The sequence below is a fragment of the Nothobranchius furzeri genome, chromosome 12 (genome assembly GCF_043380555.1).
Source record: "Nothobranchius furzeri strain GRZ-AD chromosome 12, NfurGRZ-RIMD1, whole genome shotgun sequence".
In the NCBI taxonomy this organism is placed as follows: Eukaryota; Metazoa; Chordata; class Actinopteri; order Cyprinodontiformes; family Nothobranchiidae; genus Nothobranchius; species Nothobranchius furzeri.
In genome coordinates, this window is record NC_091752.1 from 58,110,708 (window position 1) to 58,136,615 (window position 25,908).

At 41.4% G+C, this 25,908-nt stretch overlaps 2 protein-coding genes across 2 annotated transcripts; both read left to right on the plus strand.

Annotated features, from left to right (window-relative positions):
• The first annotated feature begins 376 nt into the window (after positions 1-376).
• On the plus strand, positions 377-13,546 carry LOC107376469 (cytochrome P450 2K1-like). The gene is made up of 9 exons (XM_015945568.3): positions 377-813; positions 898-1,060; positions 1,122-1,271; positions 2,729-2,889; positions 7,884-8,063; positions 8,153-8,294; positions 8,422-8,606; positions 12,993-13,134; positions 13,271-13,546. The coding sequence occupies exons 1-9, from the start codon at positions 619-621 to the stop codon at positions 13,456-13,458; spliced, it is 1,506 nt and encodes a 501-aa protein (XP_015801054.3). The 5' UTR covers positions 377-618; the 3' UTR covers positions 13,459-13,546.
• Positions 13,547-14,103: 557 nt separating this feature from the next.
• Positions 14,104-25,652, plus strand: LOC107376468 (cytochrome P450 2K1). Its single transcript, XM_015945567.3, has 10 exons — positions 14,104-15,105; positions 15,823-16,087; positions 16,161-16,323; positions 16,390-16,539; positions 22,596-22,756; positions 22,840-23,019; positions 23,098-23,239; positions 23,325-23,509; positions 24,064-24,205; positions 24,352-25,652. Exons 2-10 carry the CDS (start codon positions 15,896-15,898, stop codon positions 24,534-24,536), a joined length of 1,500 nt encoding a protein of 499 aa, XP_015801053.1. The 5' UTR covers positions 14,104-15,105; positions 15,823-15,895; the 3' UTR covers positions 24,537-25,652.
• The last annotated feature ends 256 nt before the right edge of the window (positions 25,653-25,908 follow it).

Genomic DNA, 25,908 nt, shown 5'->3' on the forward strand with positions numbered 1-25,908 from the left:
TCTCATCAAAGCTGGGGTTCTGTCGATGATCTTCACTCGTGCGTTTCAGGCAGACTGTAGAAGAAGCCGGCTGCTGAAGGGCTTCTTCTTCAGTGGTGGAGGCTCAGGCAGGCTGTATACAAACTACTTCCAGCTGCTCCCTCTCTGTTGGACTTTGGTACTGCATGTTACTTCCACGATTTAGATCCGGGGCTTTTCATAAAACATTTGGGGCTTGAGCCCAAGAAGCCGGGCCTAACGCCGCCCCTGCACTTTACCATTCTCTGTTTTTCAGCTGTAACCTGCATTTCTGCTCCAGTCTATTGTTGTCAAGTCATGTGACCTCATACACAGCAGAGCATGGGGAGTGGTCACCAAGAGAGAAAGTAGTCAGGACTAAAGAAATGAGAACGTATTGAAGACAAAGGATTGAAACCAACAAAAGCATTGATCCTGTCCTGTTCATCAGTGGTGTCAGTAGCTTCAATATTTAGACTGATCTGCCTGTTCCGAATTCCTGGAAGAGAGAAATCTTGTTTTCATAATTCTTGGTGATCACTAGGATTGGAATGTGGAGGTAGAACAACTGAACATCAAAAGGATTGTGTCTTTCAGCTCAGGAGAAGTTTACAGCTGAACATGTTGGAAGATATTTTTCAGTCCCCCACCTCTCTCTCTCTGTTTGGGGTAACAATTGCTCTACTGCTATTCCACTTTCTTCACTCCAACTTCAGCTCCCAGGAAACCCAGCACCCACCAGGACCCAGAGGTCTTCCTCTGATTGGTAACCTGTTTCAGATGGATCTGAAGAGACTGGATCAGAGTTTGTTTGATGTGAGTAACATACTGTTCAGCTGATTACAGATACCTTGGTTTTACAAACTATGAGTCTCACTGTTAGCTGATTTGTGTTTTTAGTTGTATAAGAAATACGGACCAGTTTTCCAAGTCTACTTTGGACCACAGAAGGTGGTGGTTCTGGCTGGTTACAGAACCGTCAAACAGGCTCTGGTGAACCATGCTGAGGAATTTGGAAACCGAGAAACTAATCCGTTGTTTTACGATTTGAACCAGGACTATGGTAATCAAGGGTTATTAAACTGTATATTTTGTTGAAACAAGCTAACTACTTCTGTTTTTAGGCATTGTATTTTCCAACGGTGAAACATGGAAAGAAATGAGGCGTTTTGCTCTGAAAACCCTGAAAGATTTTGGAATGGGAAGGAAGATAAGTGAAGAGATAATTATCAACGAATGTCACTACTTGATCAAAGAATTTGAACAATGTGAAGGTAACAGTTAGAAATCAGCGCAGATGTTTATTTACACAGTAAATGATTGTGTAAATAGTTTTGACCCTTTGCATCCTTGTACATCACCTAAGTGGAAGACAACAGTTAGTGATGGGACTATTGAATGGAGGAAAAAGTTCCAATAGAGATTGTTTTAGCCTGACCTCTGCTTGTTCAAACATACCTCACTTATTGGAAGAAGCAGCACACCTCAGCTGGGTTCATAGAGACCGGGCGGGATTTACAAAGTCAGTTAGCTAGACAGAGAGCTCCACGGCAGCCAGCATGGCTGAAGCATTGCATTGCATCACAGCAATTAGACCCGAGTGGCCAGGACAAGCAGACGATTTGCAGCCTCCACCGAGATCCCAGATCCTGCAGAATGGAGGGAGAAGGAAACTCTTCTGCAGCTTTGTGGAACTCTGACTTCTCATCCAAAAAGCCAGAACTGAATAAGCTTTTTAGATGAGAAGTGAAATGCGTTCAAGAAAAACAAGAGAACCTTCAACATCATCTTGCTAAAAAATGTAATTTCCAACAATGGAACAATTACAATAGTTTCTAGAAATTCATTATAGAGGACAAAAATGTATGTCCATCACAGTGAAATAAGATCATCAGTACTACAAACGCATCACGTTTGTCATTTTAGGCCCATCACAGCCAGTCCCTGACGGTCTTACCCATGAAATATATGAACATTAATCTTACCTGGTAAAAAGTATTTGCTGCAAATCCACGAATACTCTTAGAGCTACCAGTCCTTTTGATTGACATCTTCTGTCCATCACTGTCTTCTGTCTCCATCAAAAGTTATGCATAAAAAGAAAAGTTGGCTTTACTCTTTTGTCTTTAGTCCATCCACCTGTGCAGCAAGCTATTAGCATTTAACCCTTTGATGCATGAATTATGAAATCTTCAACCATGATTTTTTTACACAGTTTTTTCATTCATCTTTAGGTGTGAATGAAACAAATTTAAACAATTTTTTTGTAACATTTCATAATTTACAAATAATTTATTACATGTCCATCTCAGTGGACAGTGAGCTTTCTGAACATGAAATATGTTGGCTTGACTTACTGAAGTCCAAATGGAGGGGCTCAAATGCAATAAAGTCTTCAACAGCTGTGCTTAATTGCAAAAATAAATAAATAACAATTTTGAGTACCTGTCCACTGTAGTGACCATTATGCATCAAAGGGTTAACTTTGAAATCAACCAAATAAAAGTGATTTTAAGCTACAAACAGGATTGTTTTAGCTTTACAGGAGATTCAACGCACATCAATATTTCCTTTGAGTCATAACAACCAAGGCATTCCCATGAACAGTGGGACGTCACATGCAAAGGGTCAATAGGGTTTACGAGGTTAAACAGATGTCATCTCTGTAATATTAGCATAGAAATGACTGAATGTTACTCATTACTATTGACTGATTTATACTCTTGAACAGGTAAAGCCTTCAACAACATCCAGGCCATCAATTACGCTACTTCAAATGTGATTTCGACTCTAATGTTTGGAAAGAGGTTTGAATACACCGACCAAATCTTCCAAGCAATGGTGAGAAGAGATAATGAGACAATCCATCTGATGGGATCAGCTTCCCTTATGGTATGGAAAAATCCATTTACAATTCAAAAAGATATTCCGATTGTGCCTTTTGATGTTGTATCGGATTTTGTCTGCAGTCAGGAGAATTTTTTTAAACCTTTAACACATTCCTTGATTTCATTATCACTATATCCCCCCAGTAACTATCAAGATAACCATATTTCAGTTCAATTCTTAATGCTTAGTTTTCATTTTTTGAACAAATTTCCGAGCAGTTTCTCCTAAAACTTTTCTCTTGCTGCTGAAGAAGATGCTGATAACAATCTGAGTGCAAAGGTTCACACATGCCTGTTAAGCACAGACGTGTTAAATGAGATTCTTGCACTGTGGATATTCTTGTGTTGTTGCTACCGCTACATAACGAGGTCAGTGTGCTGGATCCTGAGTTAAAGTTTGTTTTTTATACATTATATATTTGCAAAATACACAACATTTATGAAGACCATAGACATAGATGCTGAACGTAGCAATGCTTATTTCTCACATTACTCTTAAATGATAGCATAGCATAGCATAGCATAGCATAGTTTATTTATATAGCACATTTAAAATGCAGCATGGGAGCTGCCCAAAGTGCTGCATAGGCTAAAACAAAACACACCATTACAAGGAGCTAAAACAAAGGATAAAAATCTCAATTAAAAGCAGAGAAAACATGATGAATAAAGAGCACATTAAAACAATGACACAATAAAACACTGAAACGAGTCACTGTCTAAAAGCCAAAGTGTAAAAGTGGGTCTTTAAACGAGATTTAAAAACCGCCAGAGATGGAGCCTGCCGAACTCCAATGGGCAGTGAGTTCCATAGCTTTGGGGCAGCATGGACAAATGCTCGGTCCCCCCGCGATTTGAGTCTCATCCGCTCATCCCCATTGAAAATGGGGGGTTCCCATCACCACCATATTGGCCGTGTCACATCTTGTACCACCCAGACAATCTAAAAATGTGAAAAGAAGTGGAGCTGAGGGTGGGGCTTTGAAGGTAGGAGCATATGAACCAAAATTAACTAATGTAGCTACTAGATAACCTCCAGAGCTAGGAAAGAGTTCTGTGGCAGCCGGCCCGCGCAGCCGCCTGGCTTCCGTGCAAGGCTTTAGTCATGCTGGTCGCCTGTGGAGCTCTAATATGGACTGTTAAAATACAGCTGTAATCAGAGCCGGGTACCCTTATGTGAGTTCATGCTCAGCCACAGTCGGAGATCAGTGGAAGATTAGCTCCATGCTAATCTGACGTTAACAGGAGTTCTCGGGTGCTTCTAGCAACCGAAACGCGGTTGAGCGACTCCAAACTGATGTAACATTAATTCAAAGAGCTGGAGTGTTTCTGAAGTCTTGCTCAGAGAGCGCCGCAGGCAATCGGCATAACTACAGCTTCACCAGGCAGCCACGTGTCTTGACGCATTCGGGAGAAGGGAGTGTGTTTGGCCCAGGGCCGCCAACCCTCACGCATTGTTTGTGAGACACAGGCATTTGACCTTCTTCACATGCTGTCACGCCACTTCTCCAGTATCTCGCGTTGATTAATGAACTCCCCTGGACAGTGAACAGGGTGAAACGGTCCACTATTCAACCAGCAAAATAAAGTACAGAAATGTAATTTTACTTACTGATAAAAATGAAGCAGAGACTTCTTGGATGATCTGTTTGCCCTCTTTGTCCAATAATTTCATGATTAACATCCACATCCGTACACACGGAGGACTAAAGTTTAGAGAGTCGAAATAGCCAAACATCTATTAACGTTAGGCTGAGGCCTTTCCCAGAGCTTGCTGCTAGCACTAACTCTGACATGGCCATGGTGCACTTACTTCCTGTCAATCAAAACTAATAATTCATCATTTTTAATTACACTTAAACGGAAAAGTTACAAAAAGTCACCCTATTTGAGTCATCATGACTGTTAACTAGAAAACCTAAAATGGTTTTTGAACCAGGCAGTAGACATGTTTTTTTCTGCTATGAAACTGGCCTTTTTAACATGGAGTCAAGGATGATTTGCTCACTTCTGGTGCCAGCCCCTAGTGGATGTGGGGAGAACAGCAATTTCTGGCACTTCTGAGTTGGGAGCAGTCTAGATCCATGGGGTGTCTATCTATCCCTTTGATAAAGACACATGATCAGCAACGCCAAGCCTGTGATAATAAATTTTTTGCAGAGTTTGGTGTTATTTGGTTGTTGTTGTGGCTGCATGGTGGTGCAGTGGTTGGCACTGTTGCCTCGCAGCACGAAGGTTGCAGGTTCGAAACTCTGCTGCGGCCTTTCTGCGTGGAGTTGCGTGTTCTCCACATGCATGCGTGGGTTTCCTCTGGGTACTCCAGTTTCCCCCACAGATCACAGCATGCCCTATAGGTTATAAATTGTAAGTCGCTTTGGATAAAAGCGTCTGCTAAATAAATAAACATAAAACAGATAAAGATACTTATCTTTGAAGTTTATATAAAGATACTTAAAGGAAACTTTTATTTTGTGAAGTACTGTTAGCTGTATTTTATTACTTGTACCGTGAGTGCCTTTAGACAAAATCTGCATGTTTTGCACACTGGCAGGATAACATCTTGTGATGTCCAAAAAGGGTCATTTTTCATCTACAGTTTGAGCTCTTCAGTATCCGGCCATCTACAGACGTATTCTGCCTCTGGTGCCCTCTAATCTTCCAAGCTGCAAGAAAGATTCTGCAGTGCTTGTTGACATCCCAAGATCACACTAAAAGTGGGTCAGGTTGGGTCCTACTGATGTAAAAGTTTAAAACAACTACATTAAAACTTCACATGTGCCCTGATTCTTTCCTCTAAGATATAAATATTTGTGTTCTGCTGCTATAATATCTGCTTATGTTGCATAAACTGAAATTCTGTTTTATTCTGTTAAACGTGCCTCCTGCACATGAGACGAAATAGGCCAGACACCATCATCCACCTGAATTTAAGACTAACAGGTACCAGACTACATGTCTGGGTCAAGAGAATCACACCACAATCAGAGATGTGTGTGTGTGTGTCTTCATTGCTAAATGACTGCATCATTAGTGTCATTTAGTTTTACAACATAGTAGGCACAGTATAAATGGACAGCCTCAACATTGGAAGAAGCCTTTTGCAGATGCACTCATCTCTGACATCCATATATACTGACAGACCAGTATATACAGATGTTTTCCTCATAAAATTCATATAAACGCCAACAATAATACTAGGAGTTTAAAGGCTACAAAAGACAATAAGCCAGAGGTGAAGGTTTATGCATTTAACAAGAAATGTCATAAATGATCATGGTTTTCACATCAAGGCTGATGTGAAAATCTAATCCAGATCAGTCCAGGTCAGAATTATCATCTCATCTGTCTCATGATCAGCAGCAGCTGGATGTTTATGGCCACAAAACTTCAATTGAAGCACGCTCCTTTTAAGTCTTGTGTTTGCTCACGATCCATGTTTCCGTTTAGATACTGTCTCTCCTCCATGGATGTACCTGCCTGTCAGGGTGTTTAACCACTGGTTGGTCAGCTGATGCTGCTGTCAGTCATTGTGGGAATGTGTACGGTGTGGGGAAACAGTTTTAATTTCTCTCCTCTGCCTGAGCTGATGGTGACGCGCGGCGTGCCTCGTGGCAGTGATGCGCCAAAATGCGGCCCGTCATGGAGCTCGTGCCTGTCACGTTAAGGAGCGGATGGCGGCGGACCATGTGTGGTGGAGCAAATCAGGAGGCAGGAATGCAGGCACGGATTAAATAAAAGTAGTTTTAATGGCAGAGCGGGAACGACAGAACAAAAACAACACTGACAACAAACAATGATCCAACAAACTCAAACAAGACGGGAGGTATAAATACACAGGGGGAAATCAGGAACACATGGGCAGGTTAACAAGGGGCAGGTGAGACAAGTAAAAACTAATCAAGGGCAGGGGAGAGACACAGTCAGGGAGGCAGGAGCAGATTGTGACAGTGCCAGACTGTGGATGACTGATGTTATAGGACAGATTTCGACTAATGAATACCTGGAAAATTTACCGGTATGCACTGTACCCTAGAAAAAGTACTGGCATGCTGAAAGGTTAGATTTAGAAGTGGCGGTGGTGCTGGTACCGGTCCCATGCACTGCTCTCTGTCCCCAAAGGATGAGTCTGATGATCTGATCATCAGAACCTGATCATCATCATGATCCGTTCCTGGCAGCCGCTGTTTCTTCCTCCCCAACCCACCCCACGTGCCCAGCATTGCGCTCTGCGCAATAATTAAACTGGCCCAAATGTTCCACCTTAAACCGGTTCTCCCACCATGACCACATACAGGCCAGCCTGGACATGCATCTGTGGCCAGAGCTTTCTTCTTTTTCAATCTCTCTTTCTGCTCCACCTTTCCTGGTCCGTCTGGGTCCATTTTGCCTCTGGGGCCGAAGGTGCGGTGGCGCTGTAGCCGCTCTGGGGTGGTGGGTGTCTGCTGCGCCTTGCCAGACCCCAAAAAAGTGAGAGGAGGGGTTGTCTTTGTGCACAGTTTGCTCCGTTTGTGCGAGCATCAGGACCGCAGATGCCCTAATGAGCTGCATGACGGATTGCTCATTTAGATATTACATACGTCATGACCGGCAATCACTGAGCGGGCCAGTTTAACGGCCAGGCCACCAGGAAATCTCCCGTGTCTCCCGATTACCAGTCCACCACTGAAGAGATGTGTGTTAAGTTAGAGAATGTGACCGCAATTTTAATTCCCCCCCCCCCCGTGCGTGTTCTGGCATGTTTTACCTTTAGTGTTTAGTGAACTTTGGTTTGACGTCAGTATCTGCGTTCCAGGAACGTTTGCTTTTCAAATTAAGCACTGTCTGTAGATGGCCGATACTGAAGAGGTCAAACTGTAGATGAAAAATGACCCTTTCTGGACATTTCAATCTTAACCAAACTAAATAACATAAATCAAATGTAAATGGATGGATTTTTTTCTACTCTGACCAAATATCTGATTTGGTTTGTATGATTGTTAATGAAATCACATTTTTTAGATTTACAACCTGTTTCCTCGGCTGGGCCCTTTTCTGAAAAACTGGAGAAATGTGATGCAGAACGTAAACGACAATAAGGCACACTTGAGAAGGATTGTTGCCAACCGTAAGGAGAGTTTGGATCCTGGAATATGCAAATGTTTTATTGACGCATTTCTGATTCGTAAGAAACATCTGGAGGTGAGATGTGAAACTCCAGTGAGTTAACAACAAATTGAACAATGATCACAGGTTTATAATCCAGCTGTTCTCATTATTTTTTTTTCAAGGATTCTGGAATCAAGGATTGCCACTACCTTGATGAAAACCTGCTGTACAGTGTGATGAATCTGTTCTCAGCTGGAACTGATACCACTGCTAACACTCTGAAGTGGTGTCTTCTTTACATGGCCAAGTTTCCTCAGACTCAAGGTACGGTCATTCCTCCATGCTAACCGTGGTTAGTCTCAACCTTAAATGACTTTTCAAGCACCAGTGTACATTTAGATTTACTGTTACTGTGTGTGATACCGCGCAATATACTACACTGTGCATCCAGATCAGGTCCACGAGGAGCTGAGCAGGGTGGTTGGAAGTCGACAGGTTCGGATTGAGGACAGGAAGAACTTGCCGTACACCGATGCTGTCGTCCATGAGGCACAGAGACTGGCTAACATCGTCCCCTTGGCTCTCCCTCATGCCACCAGCAGAGATATGATCTTACAGGGCTACTTCATCAATGAGGTCAGTCTCTCACATAGGTGATGGCTCAAAAATATGAAATCATATCAAGATCACACTTTCAGTTCTCTTTTTCTCAGTTTCTCTTTTTTCAAGTTTCTCAATAATAACAACTCTTGATTGCATTATTTGGATCTTTTTTAACACAGAAGAGGGTTATTTTACTTTTTTGTGTTAAGAACAAAATAATGCAATCAGACGAAACAGAATGAATGCACAAAATAAATAACAAATTTTATTCCTTGGAACAGCAGTAACAAAAAGTAAAACATTCTGACCAAATAAAATTTCTGTGCAGATTTAAATCAGTTCAGATTTTACTGTGGCAATATGGCTCATGTGGCAGACCACCAGAGGGCTCCACTCACACCCATAGATGGGATGTGATATGTGTGGGAGGAGACGTGCTTTGTATACCTTTTTGTGTATCTGTTGTGCGAACTCACTTGGAGTGATTAACAGATGTGAGCAGAACTACCTCGTGTCGTCCCTGCCTTCCTCCACAACCCTACATTAAACAGGCGGTAGAATTAAAAGCAACATTATCCTTGTTGTTGGTGAATAAAGACAGCTTGGGTGGTCAAATGTAGCATACCAAAAAGTCAAAGCCGTGAGTGACCTTCTTTTTATGTAAAATAGAAAGGTGAAGAAGGGCGACCGAAAAACTCCCAATCTGAGCAAGGCTGCCTAACATGTCATGGTAGCCAGTCCTGCTACTTCTACATGTTCCAACCCACTTCAGCGTCAGCTATATTTAAACGCTGGTCACAGCAACGCTACCGCAAAGCCACGGTCAGCCGGGCCTTTGTTAGCAGCAGCTAGCTGTTAGCTTCAGCCGCTAGCTACAGCCTTGTTGCAGGGCAGAAAAACAAGAACCACTCAGGTTCCAGGATGTACTGGTAAATCCAGATTATAAATGAATGCCAGATAGGTACGCAGCTTGTGGTCCAGTATTTTTCTTGCAAGGTGGATAAACGAGGGCCCGGGCGGGATTCGATCCCCAGACTCCCGGGTGAGAGTCACACGCTCTAACCAGTCAGTCTATTTTGATCATGCGCCCTGGCTACTTGGCCAAGGGGATGTCCCTTTGGCTGACTGGTTAGAGCGTATGACTCTCACCCGGGAGTCTGGGGATTGAATCCTGCCTGGGCCCTCATTTCTCCACCTAAGCCACATTTACCTCTTTGAAAATACACTTTTAGCATAGAGCTGCATGTATATTAGGGCTGAACGATTAACTGCATTTGCAATTAAATTGCGATGTGACAAAAGGAGATTTTCTAATCGCAAAGGCAGCAATTTGGCAGCGAGTGGTTAGCGCAATGCTAATATACATGGAAAAACCCATAGGAATGCTAATGCTAATTTCACCGATTACATTCTTACAAATTATGAATTAGAAACGCGCCAACTGATTACATTTGGAGTCTAATAGAAAGTAAAACTACCATCAATCAAATAAGTACAGACAGGTATTTTAGTAAAGCCAGAAAACTTTTAACTCCAGAGTTTTGGCTAGCAGCTATGAGTGTAACTGAACTACGCATGGACAAGACGTCAAAAACTAAACACAAAATACTTCAATAAACGGGACACACTTCTTTCCTGCAAATACAATTTCACAGGTGTTGCTAATACCTATGATCCTTCAAGGGATGTGCTCAAAGAGGAGTTCAACATTATGAATACAATATAGTGTTTTATTTTACAAATACCATTATAAACACAAACTTACATCGTAAGAAACATTATTTTAATAACGAAACTGCTAAATTCTTTCCAACAGTATAGATGTGTAGTGTATTTTGTCCGAGTGGGTTTGCCGTACTTTGACGTCATCGGCAGTCGAAGGACCCCGAACCGATCTTGCACCCGAGCAGATCTTGTACCGACACCGGTACTGTTGCACAGAGGACACAACTATTCCCGGACACCAGAGGTAGTCCCATTCTTACTGGGGTACTGATGAGGTATCCCCGCCCAATGCAGAGCAAAGCGACCCACCACCCCAGACCCCAAACGGACATTCAGCTCCTACTCCTAGCCTCCAGCATCGTGCAGCAAATCAAGAACAGAGGTGTGAGAAGACCCCTAGTCAGTGTTGGGCAAGTTACTTCAAAACTGTAATGCATTATTTATTACTTGTTACCCTCATTTTAAATTAATTCATTACATTACAATATTACTGATTTTAAAATGTAAGGCATTACACTACTTTTGCATTACTCTGTTACTTTCAACAAAACAGCGTCAGTATGACTTTGGTAATCTGATGCCTGGTGAACTCATGACACATTTGGTGGAAGGTGATGTGGTGTCTGAGCTAGGACTGCTGTTAAAAACAGTTCTTTAGAAGGATTGTTGATTAAATAAAAGCAACAACAATCTGTAGTCTCAGCACACTGCCATCTTAGATTAACTGAGCAGGGAGTGAGGTGGTGGGGGCTCCAAGTCTATTTAGCCTTGGTCCCCAAATGCCTTGATACGGCCCTGGATGTGGGACTGACTTCTGGGGTGATCTGATTCTTTCACATGTATAAATATTAAATGCTTATTTATTATTGCTTTTCACTGGTAAAAATGAGTATTGGGGATAAATCTACCGACTTTTTTTCTTTTCAGGCACTTTTTTCTTTTTTTCTTGATTATATTTGATTAATTTCCTGCCCTTTCTCTCTCTAACCTTCCTGCGTGCTGCATGCTTTCTCCGTCTTCCAGAAAAAAACTGTTTCCCAGATTTCCTACTTTCTAACCATCAGCTAAAGGGATCTTCACATGCGCGGCGCTCCAGCAGCAATGAGTTGAAATCACCGGGGCCCAGATGAACTCAGCTGAGGCAAAGCACGTCAGAAAAGTACAGAATACCAGAGAACATGTGCTGATAAGAACGATCGCAGGTGAATTATTTTGTTTTAGTGGAGCGATTTTGTGAATGCTACAGCGGCCGCGTGCAGGACGCAGCTGGAGTATTTGAGCCGTTACCACTGCGTCCTCTCTGCCTGCAAAGCTGAGTTCATAAATGATGTCATATATGCAGATACTGGATCTTTTCTCGAGTTTCCCGCAATTTGAATTTTTAAGAAACACAGCTTGATTCTGGGTTTAAAAATGCAATGTAATTTCCACGTTACTGACACTTGTACCGAGTAAATATTACCATTTTCTTTCCCTGTAATGCCTTACATTACCACATTACAGCAAAAAGCAATGCATTACAGTAATTAATTACTTTTGTACCGCATTACTCCCAACACTGCCCCTAGTATATATATATATATATATATATATATATATATATATATATATATATATATATATATATATATATATATATATATATACACACACACACACACACACACACACACACAGACACACACACACACACACACACACACACACACACACACACACACACACACACACACACACACACAGGCACAAATATGATCGAGGACTTAAATTTACTCATTTTTAACACCAGAGCGCAGGTGTGACATATTCCGAGGATGATCAAGAACACTAATTGGTTCCAATTGGATGACTGGAGGATGATGGGAAGATAAAAAAATCATGATGAGGAATTATTGTTCTGACGAACAGGTGAGCAGAACTCCTTTACATGGGAAGTGTCGCTGTCATGTCAAGAAGGGGATGTCTGCAGACCCACAGATTCACGTCTGCAGCGGCAAATCTGGTGCAATCTCCTGCATAACAGTTAGTAAATTTAAGTCCTTGATCATATTTGTGCCTGTTCTACTGTCATTTTTAAGGATTTTTATTCATACATATATGTTTTTACTTCGTTATTAGTAATAGAAATGCTAACAAAAACACCCAATTATACAAACAAGTGAAACTTGAAAATTTTTAATCTGGTGCAAAGTCCTTTTATTTCAGTAATTCAACTAGACAGAGAGACATTTTAAAGGCTCAGGAACTCTGGTGTTTTCTATTTGCAATTATAAAGTTTAGTTGATTTGGGTCTTGTTTCATATCACAAAGTGACTTTTGAATAATTTAAAATGCTTTTTTTTTTAAAAAGAAATTAAAGCTTTAGTTTACAGTAATAACCATGTCTAATATTTGATTCTCTGTCTCATAATTTAGATGAAAAAATTTCTTTGAGGGCACATGCTCCTGAACAATTAAAATGTGATTAATTTTGATTAATTAATTACAAAGCCTCTAATTAATTAGATTTTTTTAAATCGAGTGCCATCTCCAATATAAATATATATTGTAATTTTATTTGCCTTTTAGAAATATTCTTCCTTTAAGTCAGGGAGGACCGCACCTTCTATGGATGAGCTGCCAGTAACATTTATTCTGGATGAACTATCTGACCTTTTGAATTGCAGATTTCTCTTAGTTTTCTTTCTTAAACAGGGAACCACAGTTTTCCCTCTTCTCACCTCTGTTCTGTATGACGAGAGCGAGTGGGAGAGCCCTCACTCTTTCAACCCTTCCCATTTCCTGGATAAAGAGGGTAAATTCATCAGGAGAGATGCTTTCATGCCCTTTTCTGCGGGTACGATGACAGATTTCATTAATGGTTCTTCTACTGTTAAGAATGTGCTTATTAAGCCTTATTTACTGTGAAATTCAGAGCTTACGATTTTTTAGTTACCGTTACAGTTCAGTAATTTGCACCTTCTTCTTTGCAGGCCGCAGGACTTGCCTTGGAGAAAGTTTGGCAAAAATGGAGATTTTTCTGTTTGTTTCGTCCCTTATTCAGCATTTCTGTATCTCTGCTCCTCCTGGAGTGTCAGCAGATGAACTGGATCTGAAGCCAGTTGTTGGTTTGATCCTCGCTCCTAAACCTCAAGAGCTGTGGGCTGTTCGTCGCTTCTGAAGGAGGAGGGCTGGAATGTCTTGATATATTTTTGCGAGGGGGTGTTGGAAATTAGGCTAATTAAAGTGTTTCTTAATGCCTCGTGTAACCGAGCTTTAACTGAGCTGCCTTAATTCTGTATTGATCCAGTATTGTTCTGACTGGACTTCTTATAGAAGTAAACAACACTTTAAAAAGTTCTTCAAAAAAGAAACTTTTTATTGAATTTTTAATGAAAAGGAATGTGTTTGAAATGTCACACAAACAATTTGTAATACAATCAATCTGGACATTAACACAACAATTAGATCTTGCATCACAGTGCTTGACTGGCCGAGAAATCTGCCTAACCTCATCAAGAGGATGATAAGATACACCAATAGTGCAGATGACCTGAATGACGCCATCAAAGCTACCAGCGCTTCCAGAGTGCCTCAGCGTAGCGGAGTCAGCAGCACCACAGGCTCCATGCCACACCACAATGATGCAGTAATTGATTCAAAGTGAGCTCCAACAAAGAACTGATTGAATATACAGACAGTCCATGGGCATGCTGTAGAGGGGCCAGCATCACTCCATTAAAAGCGTTAAGGAGCAAGTAGGGTAGTCCCTCTGAGATTCTGCTGATGAGTGGAGATGCTCTCACAAATACTGAGCTGAAGCAGGCTCACTTAGGGACCAGATTGTATTTAATAGGCTGTGATAATACAGATTCAACAGCTGAGCTACTCTGGATGGATTTATGCCTCCTGACATATGGTTGGTATTATATGGGCAAAATGGCTGTTGGAGTCCAGCATCAATGATGGATTTAGGATGTTGCTACATGGGTTACAAACTTGCATCAAACACTCTCTTTGTTGTTGCCTATGTGGTGCAGAGAAATCTGTAGGGTTTCAACAAAGACCAAACAACAGCTGTTTCTCATCACAGATTCATAACCCTAGCTTAACCTAAACCCATATAGAGGCTAAACATGCAGTCCTCTCCCTTCAAAATAGACACAAACACAAAGATCCTGCTGTCCTTTGATCTTAGAATCTGATATTTGTGTTTCTAATAGCAGAATAAACACTATGTGTACTGCATCAACATGTTTTATGTTTTTTATGAAACTATGACCTAAAAACTTATTGATGACGTTCTAATTAACTGGGATGTACCCAGAAAGAGTCATGCATAAGGCAGGAGTAGAAACTAGGACCTGGATTCCTGGAAGACAATGAAAACAGTCTGGTTGCAAGCCGGTAAGACAGGTGAGTATCAACAGTAGCATTTACAAGTGCAGTGCAAATGAAGCATCTCATCTTAAAGGGACTTTGCCTCAAATCAACGATCACATGATGAAGAATTAATTTAAATATTTGATGTCACATTTTCATAAAGCAAAAGGGCATTTACAGCCTGGAGGTTCTGCTCAGACTGGAGCAAAAATAAATCATTTTCACATTTAGTGGTGAGGCGTGTTAATGTGCTAAGAATGTATTGTAAGGTCATAATGGGTCAGCACATTTAAAGGATGGCTCCCACATCACGTGGAGTGGGTGGAGTTTCTAAATCCTTGTCTGCAGGGTTACGAATTTCAGCATAACACCAGCAAACAGACAAGAAACAAGCAGGGTTGTGTTAAATCTCCAGAGAGAAGACTACCGGAGAGCTGAAGGTTGGGTGAGTTGGAATGTTTTTTTTTCATGCAGCAGAAGTGCAGAGAATGGGCTTAAATGGCATCAGCCCACGAGCTAACCGTGTGGTAATCAGTTTAAATTAAACGCAGCTGCACAAGCTTCTTGGTTTTTGCTGAAAACTGACTCATCATTCAAATTATGCTGTGACAGATGTAACACACTGATAATAAGTGAAACTAGATCTTGTTGATTTATTGAGACAGAATTCAAAAAGTGACTGTTTTCAGATTTTATTTCAGTTTTTGAAAGAGATAAGGATGTTTGGGAGACTTTGAGGTATATTTATATATGTATATGTGTATGTATGTATGTATGTATGTATATATATTTTTTCCCCCATGTTTGATTTTATTTTATGAGCGCTGTTCCAGACCACACTCCACACTAGTTGGTGGCGGTAATGCACCATTCGTTGTTTGCCAACCGCCAATGAAACACCAGAAGAAGAACAAACTGATAATAATTTCAGACCTCTAATTCACTTCTTAAATGTAGTCATCTGTAGAGAAAATGTTGTTTTGATCCTTTTTAAGTTAATGAAACATTTCTATCATGTTCGCAAGTTTAAATGTTTACGCGTCATTTTGTGAATACACATTTCTCTTGTTCTTCTGAAGTTTTCTGCTGATCTTCAGAGACCTCGTCCAACCAGCAGGTCCTGCTGTGATTTGTCTGGTAAATGTTCTTGGATCTCATGCAGGGATTTGGAATCCCAACTGGTGTGTTGACATCAGAAGACATATTCCCTGGAATATAAAGAATAAAAAAGAAGAATGTTTGAAGATCTACAACTCCCCACTTCAGTCTCACTGTTTGGGGTTCTTGTTGCTCTGCTGGTTCTCCACCTACTTTACTCCATCTTCAGCTCCAGTGACAGGAAGGAGCCTCCTGGACCCAGGTGTTTTCCTCTGTTTGGTAACCTGTTTCAGGTGGATCTAAAAAACCTGGACCAAAGTCTGTTTGATGTGAGTTACTATGAATTGCTTTTAATTGACAGTGATACTTGAACCTGACCTTTTGGATACATTTTATTTCTAGTTGTCCAAGAAATATGGACCAGTATTCCAAGTGAACTTTGGACCAAAGAAGATGGTGGTTCTGGCTGGGTACAGGACGGTCAAACAGGCTCTGGTCAACCACGCCGTTGAATTTGGAAACAGGGAAATCACTCCAGCTTTTAATGATTTAACCAAGAGACATGGTGGGAATTTAGTTTTCATTTATTCAAACCTTGTTAAATCAATCTAACTGATTTTTATGTTTTCAGGTATTTTGTTTTCCAACGGAGACACATGGAAAGAAATGAGGCGTTTTGCTCTGACAACACTGAGAGACTTTGGGATGGGCCGGAAGATGAGTGAAGGGATCATTACTGAGGAATGTCGCTACTTAATTGAAGAATTTGAACAACTTGAAGGTAAATTTTCATTTCAGAAGTGGTTCATTCTGAATAACAATGCACGTAACCATTCAAAAGGCACGCACAAAACATTTTGTTCAATTCAAAATAATTAGATGTATTAAATATTTTTACTTTTAACTTTTTACCCAAACTTTAACTTTTAAAATAGTTTTTCTTTTTTAAATTATCATCTTTAAATTTTTATTTTTAAGTTTTAAGCTGCAAATCAAAATTTTCCTTATGAAGAGTTAACTAGTCATTCAAAGTCCTAAAACTTTAAATCAGTAGAACAAAATATTGTTTCTTTAAAAAAATTATATGCATTATCATTATAAGACTTGTGTAAATAAATAGTGTAGCATCACGAAGGTCCTCTAATTTGTGACAAAGGTCACATTTTCCCAGCTAGGTCAAGCTGGGTCAGACTGTAACTTTTGGTTCTACAGATTAATCCAGGAGTCATGATGGCGGCTGAATATCACCCTTGTCTGCTGAATATATCATCCTTATCTGCCGCTGTTCCGTCCCAGAAGAAGGACACTTAAAGTTTCACAATGATAATTTAGATAATAATTTTAATAAATTATTTGACTTTATTATTGTTATTATAATCATCATAAATAATCACTTAGTTCAGTATAAATGTATTTTTAATTACTGAAATGAATTATCATGCTTTGGGTATAATTATGATTATGGTTGATGATCAGTAAGGTGTGTTCAGTAAACCAGAAGGTCAACTTCCTTCTTATCCATCCAACACAGAGCTTATCCAAGGAAGGTAATCTGCCATCACGTCTTGACTCATGACCAAACAGATATCATTCATACTTGGGTACTATTATGATGGAGCTATCAAGGAAAGTTTTCTCCATTTTGAATCTGCAGAAGGACTAGATGCAGTGGGCCTTGGAACGCCATGGGTTAGACTACAAAAACAACCGTACAGGCCAAGCATATGATGGTGCTGCTGTAATGAATGGTAAGCATTCTGGGGTCCAGGCTAAAATCAAAGAGACGGCTCCATTTGCATTTTACATCCATTGCAGTGCCCATTGTCTCATTAGTTGATTCTATCAAAGCAGTCCCAGAAGCAGAGGAATTTTTTGCTCTGTTACAGAGGCCCTGTCCACACGTAGCCGGGGATCTGCCAAAACGTAGATATTTTCCTAAGTTTTGGCTTGTCATCCACACGAAAACGGAATTTTTTTCACACGAAAACGGATCTTTTTAAAAACTCCGGCCAAAGTGAAGATCTGCGTTTTCTCCGTTTTGGGTGTCTGCGTGTGGACAGACAAAACCGGAGTTTTAAGGTCCGCAACGTCACTTTCCGCGACAAAGCAATGCTGACATCACGTGTGCGACCTGTGTTTACACTAGCTGGCATCATGGATGCCCTCAGAGCTGCGCTCTGTCACTACCCGATCCATCAATTGTCCAAGCGCTTTCTGCTTGTTTGTTTTTGCAAGTGGAATAACTGCTCCTTGCGGAAGACCACAGACGAAGGACGAGGTTAAGAACGGGGGAAGTACTGCCGCCTACAGGTCTGGCATGTCCTTAACAACGTATTTATCCGGGTACGTGTGGACAGAGTTTGTTTTTAAAACGCGGTGGTGTGGATGCAAGTTTTTGGAGGGGCGGATATTCGTTTTCAAAAAACCCCGGCTACGTGTGGACTAGGCCAGAGTCTCTATGTTTTTACTTCTGGCTCATATGTACACCCCAAATGGCTGGCTGTGCAAAATGAGATGTATGGCAGCACAAGAGAGCTACAAAAATTAAGTAACACAAGATGGGCTTGCCAATTCATTGCTCTACGCAACATAATGGACAGATTACCTGCCCTAAAACGTGTCCTGCAAGAGACTGCACAAGAGCGCAGGGGAGAAAAATCTTCTGAGGCTCGAGGTCTTCTGGCACAGATTGACCTAGAATTTGTTGTGCATCTTGTTACGCTCCGTACATTGTTCGGAGAAACAAAGCTTCTTTCAGATATGCTGCAGTCCTCAACTGTTGACCTCTCAAAAGCAGCAGATTTAGTTGAACGATTGGTGTAGACATTAACAGATTTCAGACAGGAATCCTTTTTTTGACAACTTGTGGGGGGAAGTACTGAACATCTGTGTGATGCTGCCACACAGTCGGAAGCAAAACGACATAAAGACAAGCTCCAGACTTTGTGAGTACCACGTACTAAGCTCAGTTGGTCAGAGGGAGCTGGCGTCTGACAAAGAAACTTATCGGTCTTTTTTTTATATCCTGTCATTGACTGCATGCTAAGTGAACTGAGCAGACGTTTTTCAAAGACCAGTTGTGAGCTGATGAGCAGTATTCAATCTCTTAACCCTAAAAGTGATGCTTTTTTGAAAGACACCACCTTGTTTGAGTTTGGTCATCTTTTTGATGCTAATATTGAGGATCTGGGGCAGGCACGTGCAGGGGGGGGGGGGGGGGGGTGCTTGAGACCCTGCCCCTTTTGTCCCATGTGCCCAAAGTGCCCTTTCTGAGAAATGCATCAATAAAACATTTGCATATTCCAGGATCCAAACTCTCCTTACGGTTGGCAATAATTCTCTAACATTCCTCTCATTCTCTAACTTAACACACATCTCTTCAGTGGTGGACTGGTAATCGGGAGAAACGGGAGATTTCCCGGTGGCCTGGCCGTTAAACTGGCCCGCTCAGTGATTGCCGGTCATGACGTATGTAATATCTAAATGAGCAATCCGTCATGCAGCTCATCAGGGCATCTGCGGTCCTGATGCTCTCACAAACGGAGCAAACTGTGCACAAAGACAACCCCTCCTCTCACTTTTTTTGGGGTCTGGCAAGGCGCAGCAGACACCCACCACCCCAGAGCGGCTACAGCGCCACCGCACCTTCGGCCCCAGAGGCAAAATGGACCCAGACGGACCAGGAAAGGTGGAGCAGAAAGAGAGATTGAAAAAGAAGAAAGCTCTGGCCACAGATGCATGTCCAGGCTGGCCTGTATGTGGTCATGGTGGGAGAACCGGTTTAAGGTGGAACTTTTGGGCCAGTTTAATTATCACGCAGAGCGCAATGCTGGGCACGTGGGGTGGGTTGGGGAGGGAGAAACAGCGGCTGTCAGGAACAGATCATGATGATGTCAGGTTCTGATGATCAGATCATCAGACCAGGCACGTGCGCGGGGGGTGGGGGGGTGGGGGGGGGGGGTGCTCTGAAAGAAACCTTCTGGCATTCATGCATCCAAGCTCTCATTTCATTTTAGCTTTCCATCCAGACACAGGTAGAGCTTTTTAAACAAGTTTCAATATCAACGATGGTAAATTGTCATCCATGAATTGTCATTTTTAATTGTCATTTAAATTGTCGTTTCAAATCGTCAAGTTTAAAGTTGTTGGTATAATAAATTCTTCATTTTTAAACTTTGCTTAATTTTTAAATGAAACACAGAAAGGTATACACATTTCTGGTTATTGAAAAAGCAAAGATTCCTAACTTCTGATTCAAAAATAAATTTTTGCTATTAAATTTAATTATCTTAAATTAAACTTAAATCTTTGGATTAAAAATAGACCAAGTAGGTTGGTGTATGAACTTCTATCGATTATATAAGTATCTTGGATATTTATACATGATATAAGCTCATATGCTAATGTGCTTGATCATTCTCAGAATCTACAACTGACGTTTATTCTACAACAGTGTTTATTCTAGTACGTAGAAATACGCTACAATAGGATCCAGTTTAAATGTTGGAATAATTATGTACTAATGAATTATATAGTATCGTGTTCTCAGTTTAACGAGCCCTGCCTCTCCATCCTGGACAACATCTGTCCTGTCAGAACCAGATCAGTTCCTGCAGTGAACCCTACTTCCTGGTTTAACGGCAGCATTTGCAGCCTGAAACAACATTGCAGAAAATTTGAGCTCTTGTGGAAGAAAACTCCTCTCCATGTCCATCTGCTGCATCTAAAGGATCTTCTGACATCCTTTAACTCTGCAGTCAGATGTAATGGTTGCATATTTCTCCAACCTGGTGTCCCAGAGCAAAGGGAATGCCAGCCCTATGCCTATTTTGAAGCCTATTCCTGGAAAAATGGTAAAAATGGTATTTTATGGTAAAAATAGTTTAGATAGCCTTGTAGTGCTGGGTTTGCTGATTAATTTGATGGGAATTATTATTTCTTCTGTAGTGTGAGGGTTGTTTTGGATCTGTTAAGGAACTAACGTCACAGGGTTCCCCACCTGGGGGTTAACACCATCAACAGTATTGTCTCTCCTGCCTCTCCTACAGTCTCCATCCACTCTGATGCAGAATATGAAAACTTTGTCTTTATTTGTGGACAAAGTCAATAAGGTTAGATCTAGCATCTCTCCTTCAGCCTTATCTCTACTTATCCCAACTCCAACCCAACCCGTCATCCTAGATAGCTTTGCTCCTGTTTCTTTGCCTGAGTTAACCAAACTAGTTAACTCTATGAAGATCTCTGCATGCCCCCTCGACATCTTACCCTCATCTTTGTTTAAAAGTGCTTTTCAGTCCATCGGCCCCAGCATGCTCTCTATAATTAATGCTTCTCTGGTTTCTGGTCAGGTCCCTGCTTACTTTAAGAACGCTGTAATCCACCCGCTTCTTAAAAAAACGAGTCTTGACCCCTCTCTCCATAGCAGCTTCAGACCCATCTCTAAACTTCCATTCATCTCCAAGATCTTGGAAAAGGCTGTGGCTAAACAACTCACAGCTGCTCTTGATGAACATAACATCTATGATAGCTTCTAGTCGGGTTGACTTCGTAGAGCTCATTCTACTGAAACAGCTCTTCTTAGGGTGTCTAATGACCTTCTGACCCACAGTGATGCAGGGGACTGTTCTTTTCTGGTCCTGCTGGACCTGACTGCAGCCTTTGACACTGTTGTTGACCATCACCTGCTACTGAAGAGGCCGAGAGACTGGGTAGGCCTATCAGGATCTGCTCTGGAGTGGTTCTCCTCTTGTCTGTCTGAGCCCTCCTTTTCTGTGGCCATCTCCAAGTTTATGACCTCCACCACCTCCCTTACCCATGGTGTCCCACAAGGTTCTGTGTTGGGGCCTCTACTCTTCCTCCTCTATCTGCTTCCTCTTAAGCACATCCAGAGCTCCTTTAAAGGAGTCTCCTACCATCTTTATGCAGATGACATCCAACTGTACATCTCCTGTAACCCCCATGAGATGTCTAAGCTGCAGCTGTTACACACCTGCTTAGAAACTATTAAAACCTGGATGGCTGGGAACTTTCTACAGCTGAATGAAGATAAGGCTAAGCTGGTTCCCAAAGTCAGAGACTCTCTTGGTCAGCTTTCTTCTCATACCAAACCTTCTGTTAGGAATATTGGTGTGACCTTTGACCCAGCTCTCACCCTGGATCAGTGGCGTGCCCAGGTCTTTTAAAATGGGATGGCCCAGGTAGCACCCTTCTTTGTGCATGGGTGGCACCAATGGTTATGTTTCTATTTTTTTATCCCAAGCTTTTTGTGGACAAGTCTTTATTGGGAATTCAGTGGGGTGGCCGATCAGATTCCATGGGTGGCATGTGCTACCCCAGGCCACCCCTTGGACACGCCCCTGCCCTGGATTCTCATGTCTGAGCCTGACATCGGTGGACTCAGTGGTCTCCTTTTTAAAAAGCAGCTGAAAACTCACTTTTTCAAGCTGGCTTTTGTGTGAACTTCATCACCACCCTCTACTTATTCTGCTCTTTCTACCAACTCCGCCTTTCCTGGAATGCACTGATTTTGCTCTCATTCATTTTCTCCATTTTCTCACTCCCTTTCCTTACATTTTTTTAATCACAACCTTTTTTAAGTTTATTCTTTTAAACTGGTTTTTGAAATAGTTTAAAAAATCTTTTTACAGTTAAATTTTTCGTTTTCTTGAAGAACCTCAGTGATTTTTGTCTTGAGAGGTGCTAAATGAAAGATCATTTTCTTTATTTCTTAATGCACACATGTTTCTGAGCTGTGCATGTTTAGCCAAAGCAGCTGTTTTTAGGTACAGCTGCAGTTTCTTTCACACCTTTTTCACCTGACTTGTTTTTCTTTGACAGGTAAACCCTTCAGCAACACCAAGGCTATTAATTATGCAACGGCAAATGTGATCTCAACTTTAATGTTTGCAAAAAGATTTGATTATAATGATCCAGCTTTCCAAGCAATGGTGCAACGAGAAAATGACATAATCCTTCTGACCGGATCGGCTTCTGTCTGGGTATGACTGAATGATGACCTGCAGATTCTTAGCTGCTTCTGGATTCTTGAAAATTTTCAAATGAATTTTATTCTCCTCTTTAGATTTACAACTTTTTCCCTTGGCTGGGCCCTTTCCTTAAAAACTGGAGAGAGTTGATAAAGAATGTGGAGAGCAACATGGCAGAGGCCAGAAAGTTGATAGCAGACCTGAAGGAGACTCTGGACCCGGAGAAGTGCCGATGCTTCGTTGATGCTTTTCTGATCCGAAAGAAACAACTGGAGGTGAGCTGACTAGCACTGGACCGTTCTCTGACTGTAAATGACCCAATGTTTATTTCCTCTTTTTATGAGTTTTACTAGGATTCAGAAATCCAAAACTTGCATTATCACGATGAGAACCTGCTGTACAGTGTGACCAATTTACTGGAAGCTGGAAACGACACCACAGCAAACACAGTGAAATGGAGTCTCCTTTACATGGCCAAAAACCCTCACATACAAGGTACAAACATTCCCCAAGTAGTTTCTGTTTAGATTGAACTTGCGCACCTGCTCACATGTTGGATTAAATTTTCATGTGCTTCCAGATCGGGTCCAGGAGGAGCTGAGCAGGGTGGTTGGAAGCCGGCAGGTTCAGATGGAGGACAGGAAGAGCTTGCCGTACACTGATGCTGTCATCCATGAAACACACAGACTTTCAAACATCTTTCCCATCGCTCTTCCTCATGCAACCAGCAAAGATGTCACTTTCCAAGGCTACTCCATCAAAAAGGTCAGCTGTTTAAACTGTTGGTTACTAACAGAGGTGTGACCAAGCCACTGCTTTGCAAGTCACAAGTCTTTCCAGTCAAGTCCAGGTCAAGTCCAAGTCCTTAACTTTGAATTTTCAAGTCAAATTTTCCACTTCAATTTAATGACAATGATAATAAATACATTCCAGAAATAAAGCTTCTTAAAGCTTCATTTATTTGCGCAAACAAGTAGAAAGTGCAAGTGAAGCTGATTATAAACAAAGTGCTGCTGCATTCAGCAGAACAAGATCAACCCCAGAACGAAGAGTGTTTTTTGTCCATGTCGTGCCACTTTTGTGCCAAAATGTAAAATATCCTCAAGTCAACAGATGCAAGTTGATTCAAGTCGCAAGTCATAAGTCTTTATAGATTTTATCAAGTCAAGTCAGAAGTCATTAAAATAATGACTCGAGTCTGACTCAAGTCCAAGTCATGTGACTCGAGTCCACACCTCTGCTTACTACTTTTAAATAAAATTTACCTTTCCTGTAGAAACCTGCTCTTCTTGAGACCTGATTTCTCTTTCTACTTGCAGGGAACCACAGTTATTCCACTGCTAACGTCGGTCCTGTACGATGAGAGCGAATGGGAGAGCCCTCACACTTTTAACCCTTCTCGTTTCCTGGATAAGGATGGTAAATTCACCAAGAGAGACGCCCTGCTGACTTTCTCTGCAGGTACTTGGCAGAATAGTCATTTTTTTCCCTTTTTGAAATAAAACAAAATTCATTTGTGAAAATGTTTGAACAGGCAGAAATATCTTTTTATTAAAGATCTTATTGGTTGTAATATTTTAGAGTAATCTGTTTCACCTCTCCTGAAGGTCGCAGGATGTGCCTTGGAGAGAGTCTGGCCAGAATGGAGGTCTTCATCTTTTTCACGTCTCTTTTCCAACACTTTCGTTTCACTCCTCCACCTGGAGTTTCTGAAGATGGATTGGATCTAACCCCCATCGTGGGCTTCACCCGCTCCCCTAAGCCTCAGAAGCTGTGTGCCGTCCGTCGCTAGTGAACATCTGAAGCATCTCCTTTGTGTGATTCTGAACTATTTGGAAAGTGTTAGGCCACACACACACACACACACACACACACACACACACACACACACACACACACACACACACACACACACACGTGAATACTTTGATATATTTTTATTAACCATTTTAAACGGTAGTCTTTGTTTATTGCAGAAATAAATTAGCATAAAAAGAAAACTGTAGCATTGGTCTCTTTTGTCATTGATCAGTCGAGTTTGTGTTCACCAGGTCTGGTTTTGATTTAGGAGAAGATTGTTTTTTTATTTTTATTTTAGACAGAAATACAACAGCCATGGTGATTTTAGCTCCTTTTTGTGCCCGTTGATGCTTTTCTGTCACCAGCAGAATATGCCTTTTGCACGAGAATGGGCTGAAATCAGGCAAAGAAGAACTCTTCTAGCTTCTGTTTTTCTGTTTCTATGGATAAACCGAATCTGACGGCAACACAGCCTCTCCTCTAATCCAGAAACATTTTCTCAGGTCACAAGATGCCAAAGGGTTGTTTTCCATCTCTTCCTAACATTCTTATCTTTTCACCAGTTGTAACTTTAGAAGTTGAACTAGATCTGAAACCAGTTTAAGGCCTGACCCTCACCCCTTAATCTCCTAAATCATGTGTTGGGGGATCTGGACTTTTCTGTTATGTCAGGTGTGGGGGTGCTGGGAAGTTCCGGAGATTTTATTAACAGGGATGTGAGTTTTAAACTGAAGGGTGGGTGTTTGTAAGTTGCCTGCTTGATTGAACTTTGTGTCTTTGTTATGTAAAAGGTTAAATCAGCAGACATCATGGTAACCACACAGAGCATCAGCCTTGTTCTAAGCCTCTATTGATGTCACCACTGGTCCTTTTCATTTTCGTTTTTCATTTATTTGTTTATAGAGCGCCTTCCTGCTGCCAATCAATGCAGCCCGAAGCGCTGAACACAGCAGCGTAAAAACAAACATTAAAATAAAAAGTACTACACATTAATTCATGTTAAGTACCAAAGCAATAAAATCACAAGGTCAGTTGATATAATCGGTTAAAACAATCAGAACAGAGGCCTAACGGTGTGCTGTAAGTCTGTAATGCATTTTCAATGTTGCTTTAAAAGCCCCAAGTGTAGTTGTGAGTCTTTTTTCAAGTGGAAATTTTGCGGCAAAAGCGATAAAAGCTCGATCTCTAACTTTTACGCTTGGTTAATGGAACAACCAGTAGGTTGTTGGCAGCAGAGCGCAGGGCGTGTTTCTGCAGTAGTGATGATGGATAAGGTGGTGCAGTCCCTGCTAGTGACTTGAATGTAAACACAAGAACCTTGACCTCAAAGCAACGTTTAACCGTAAGCCACTGCAGTGCGTGTA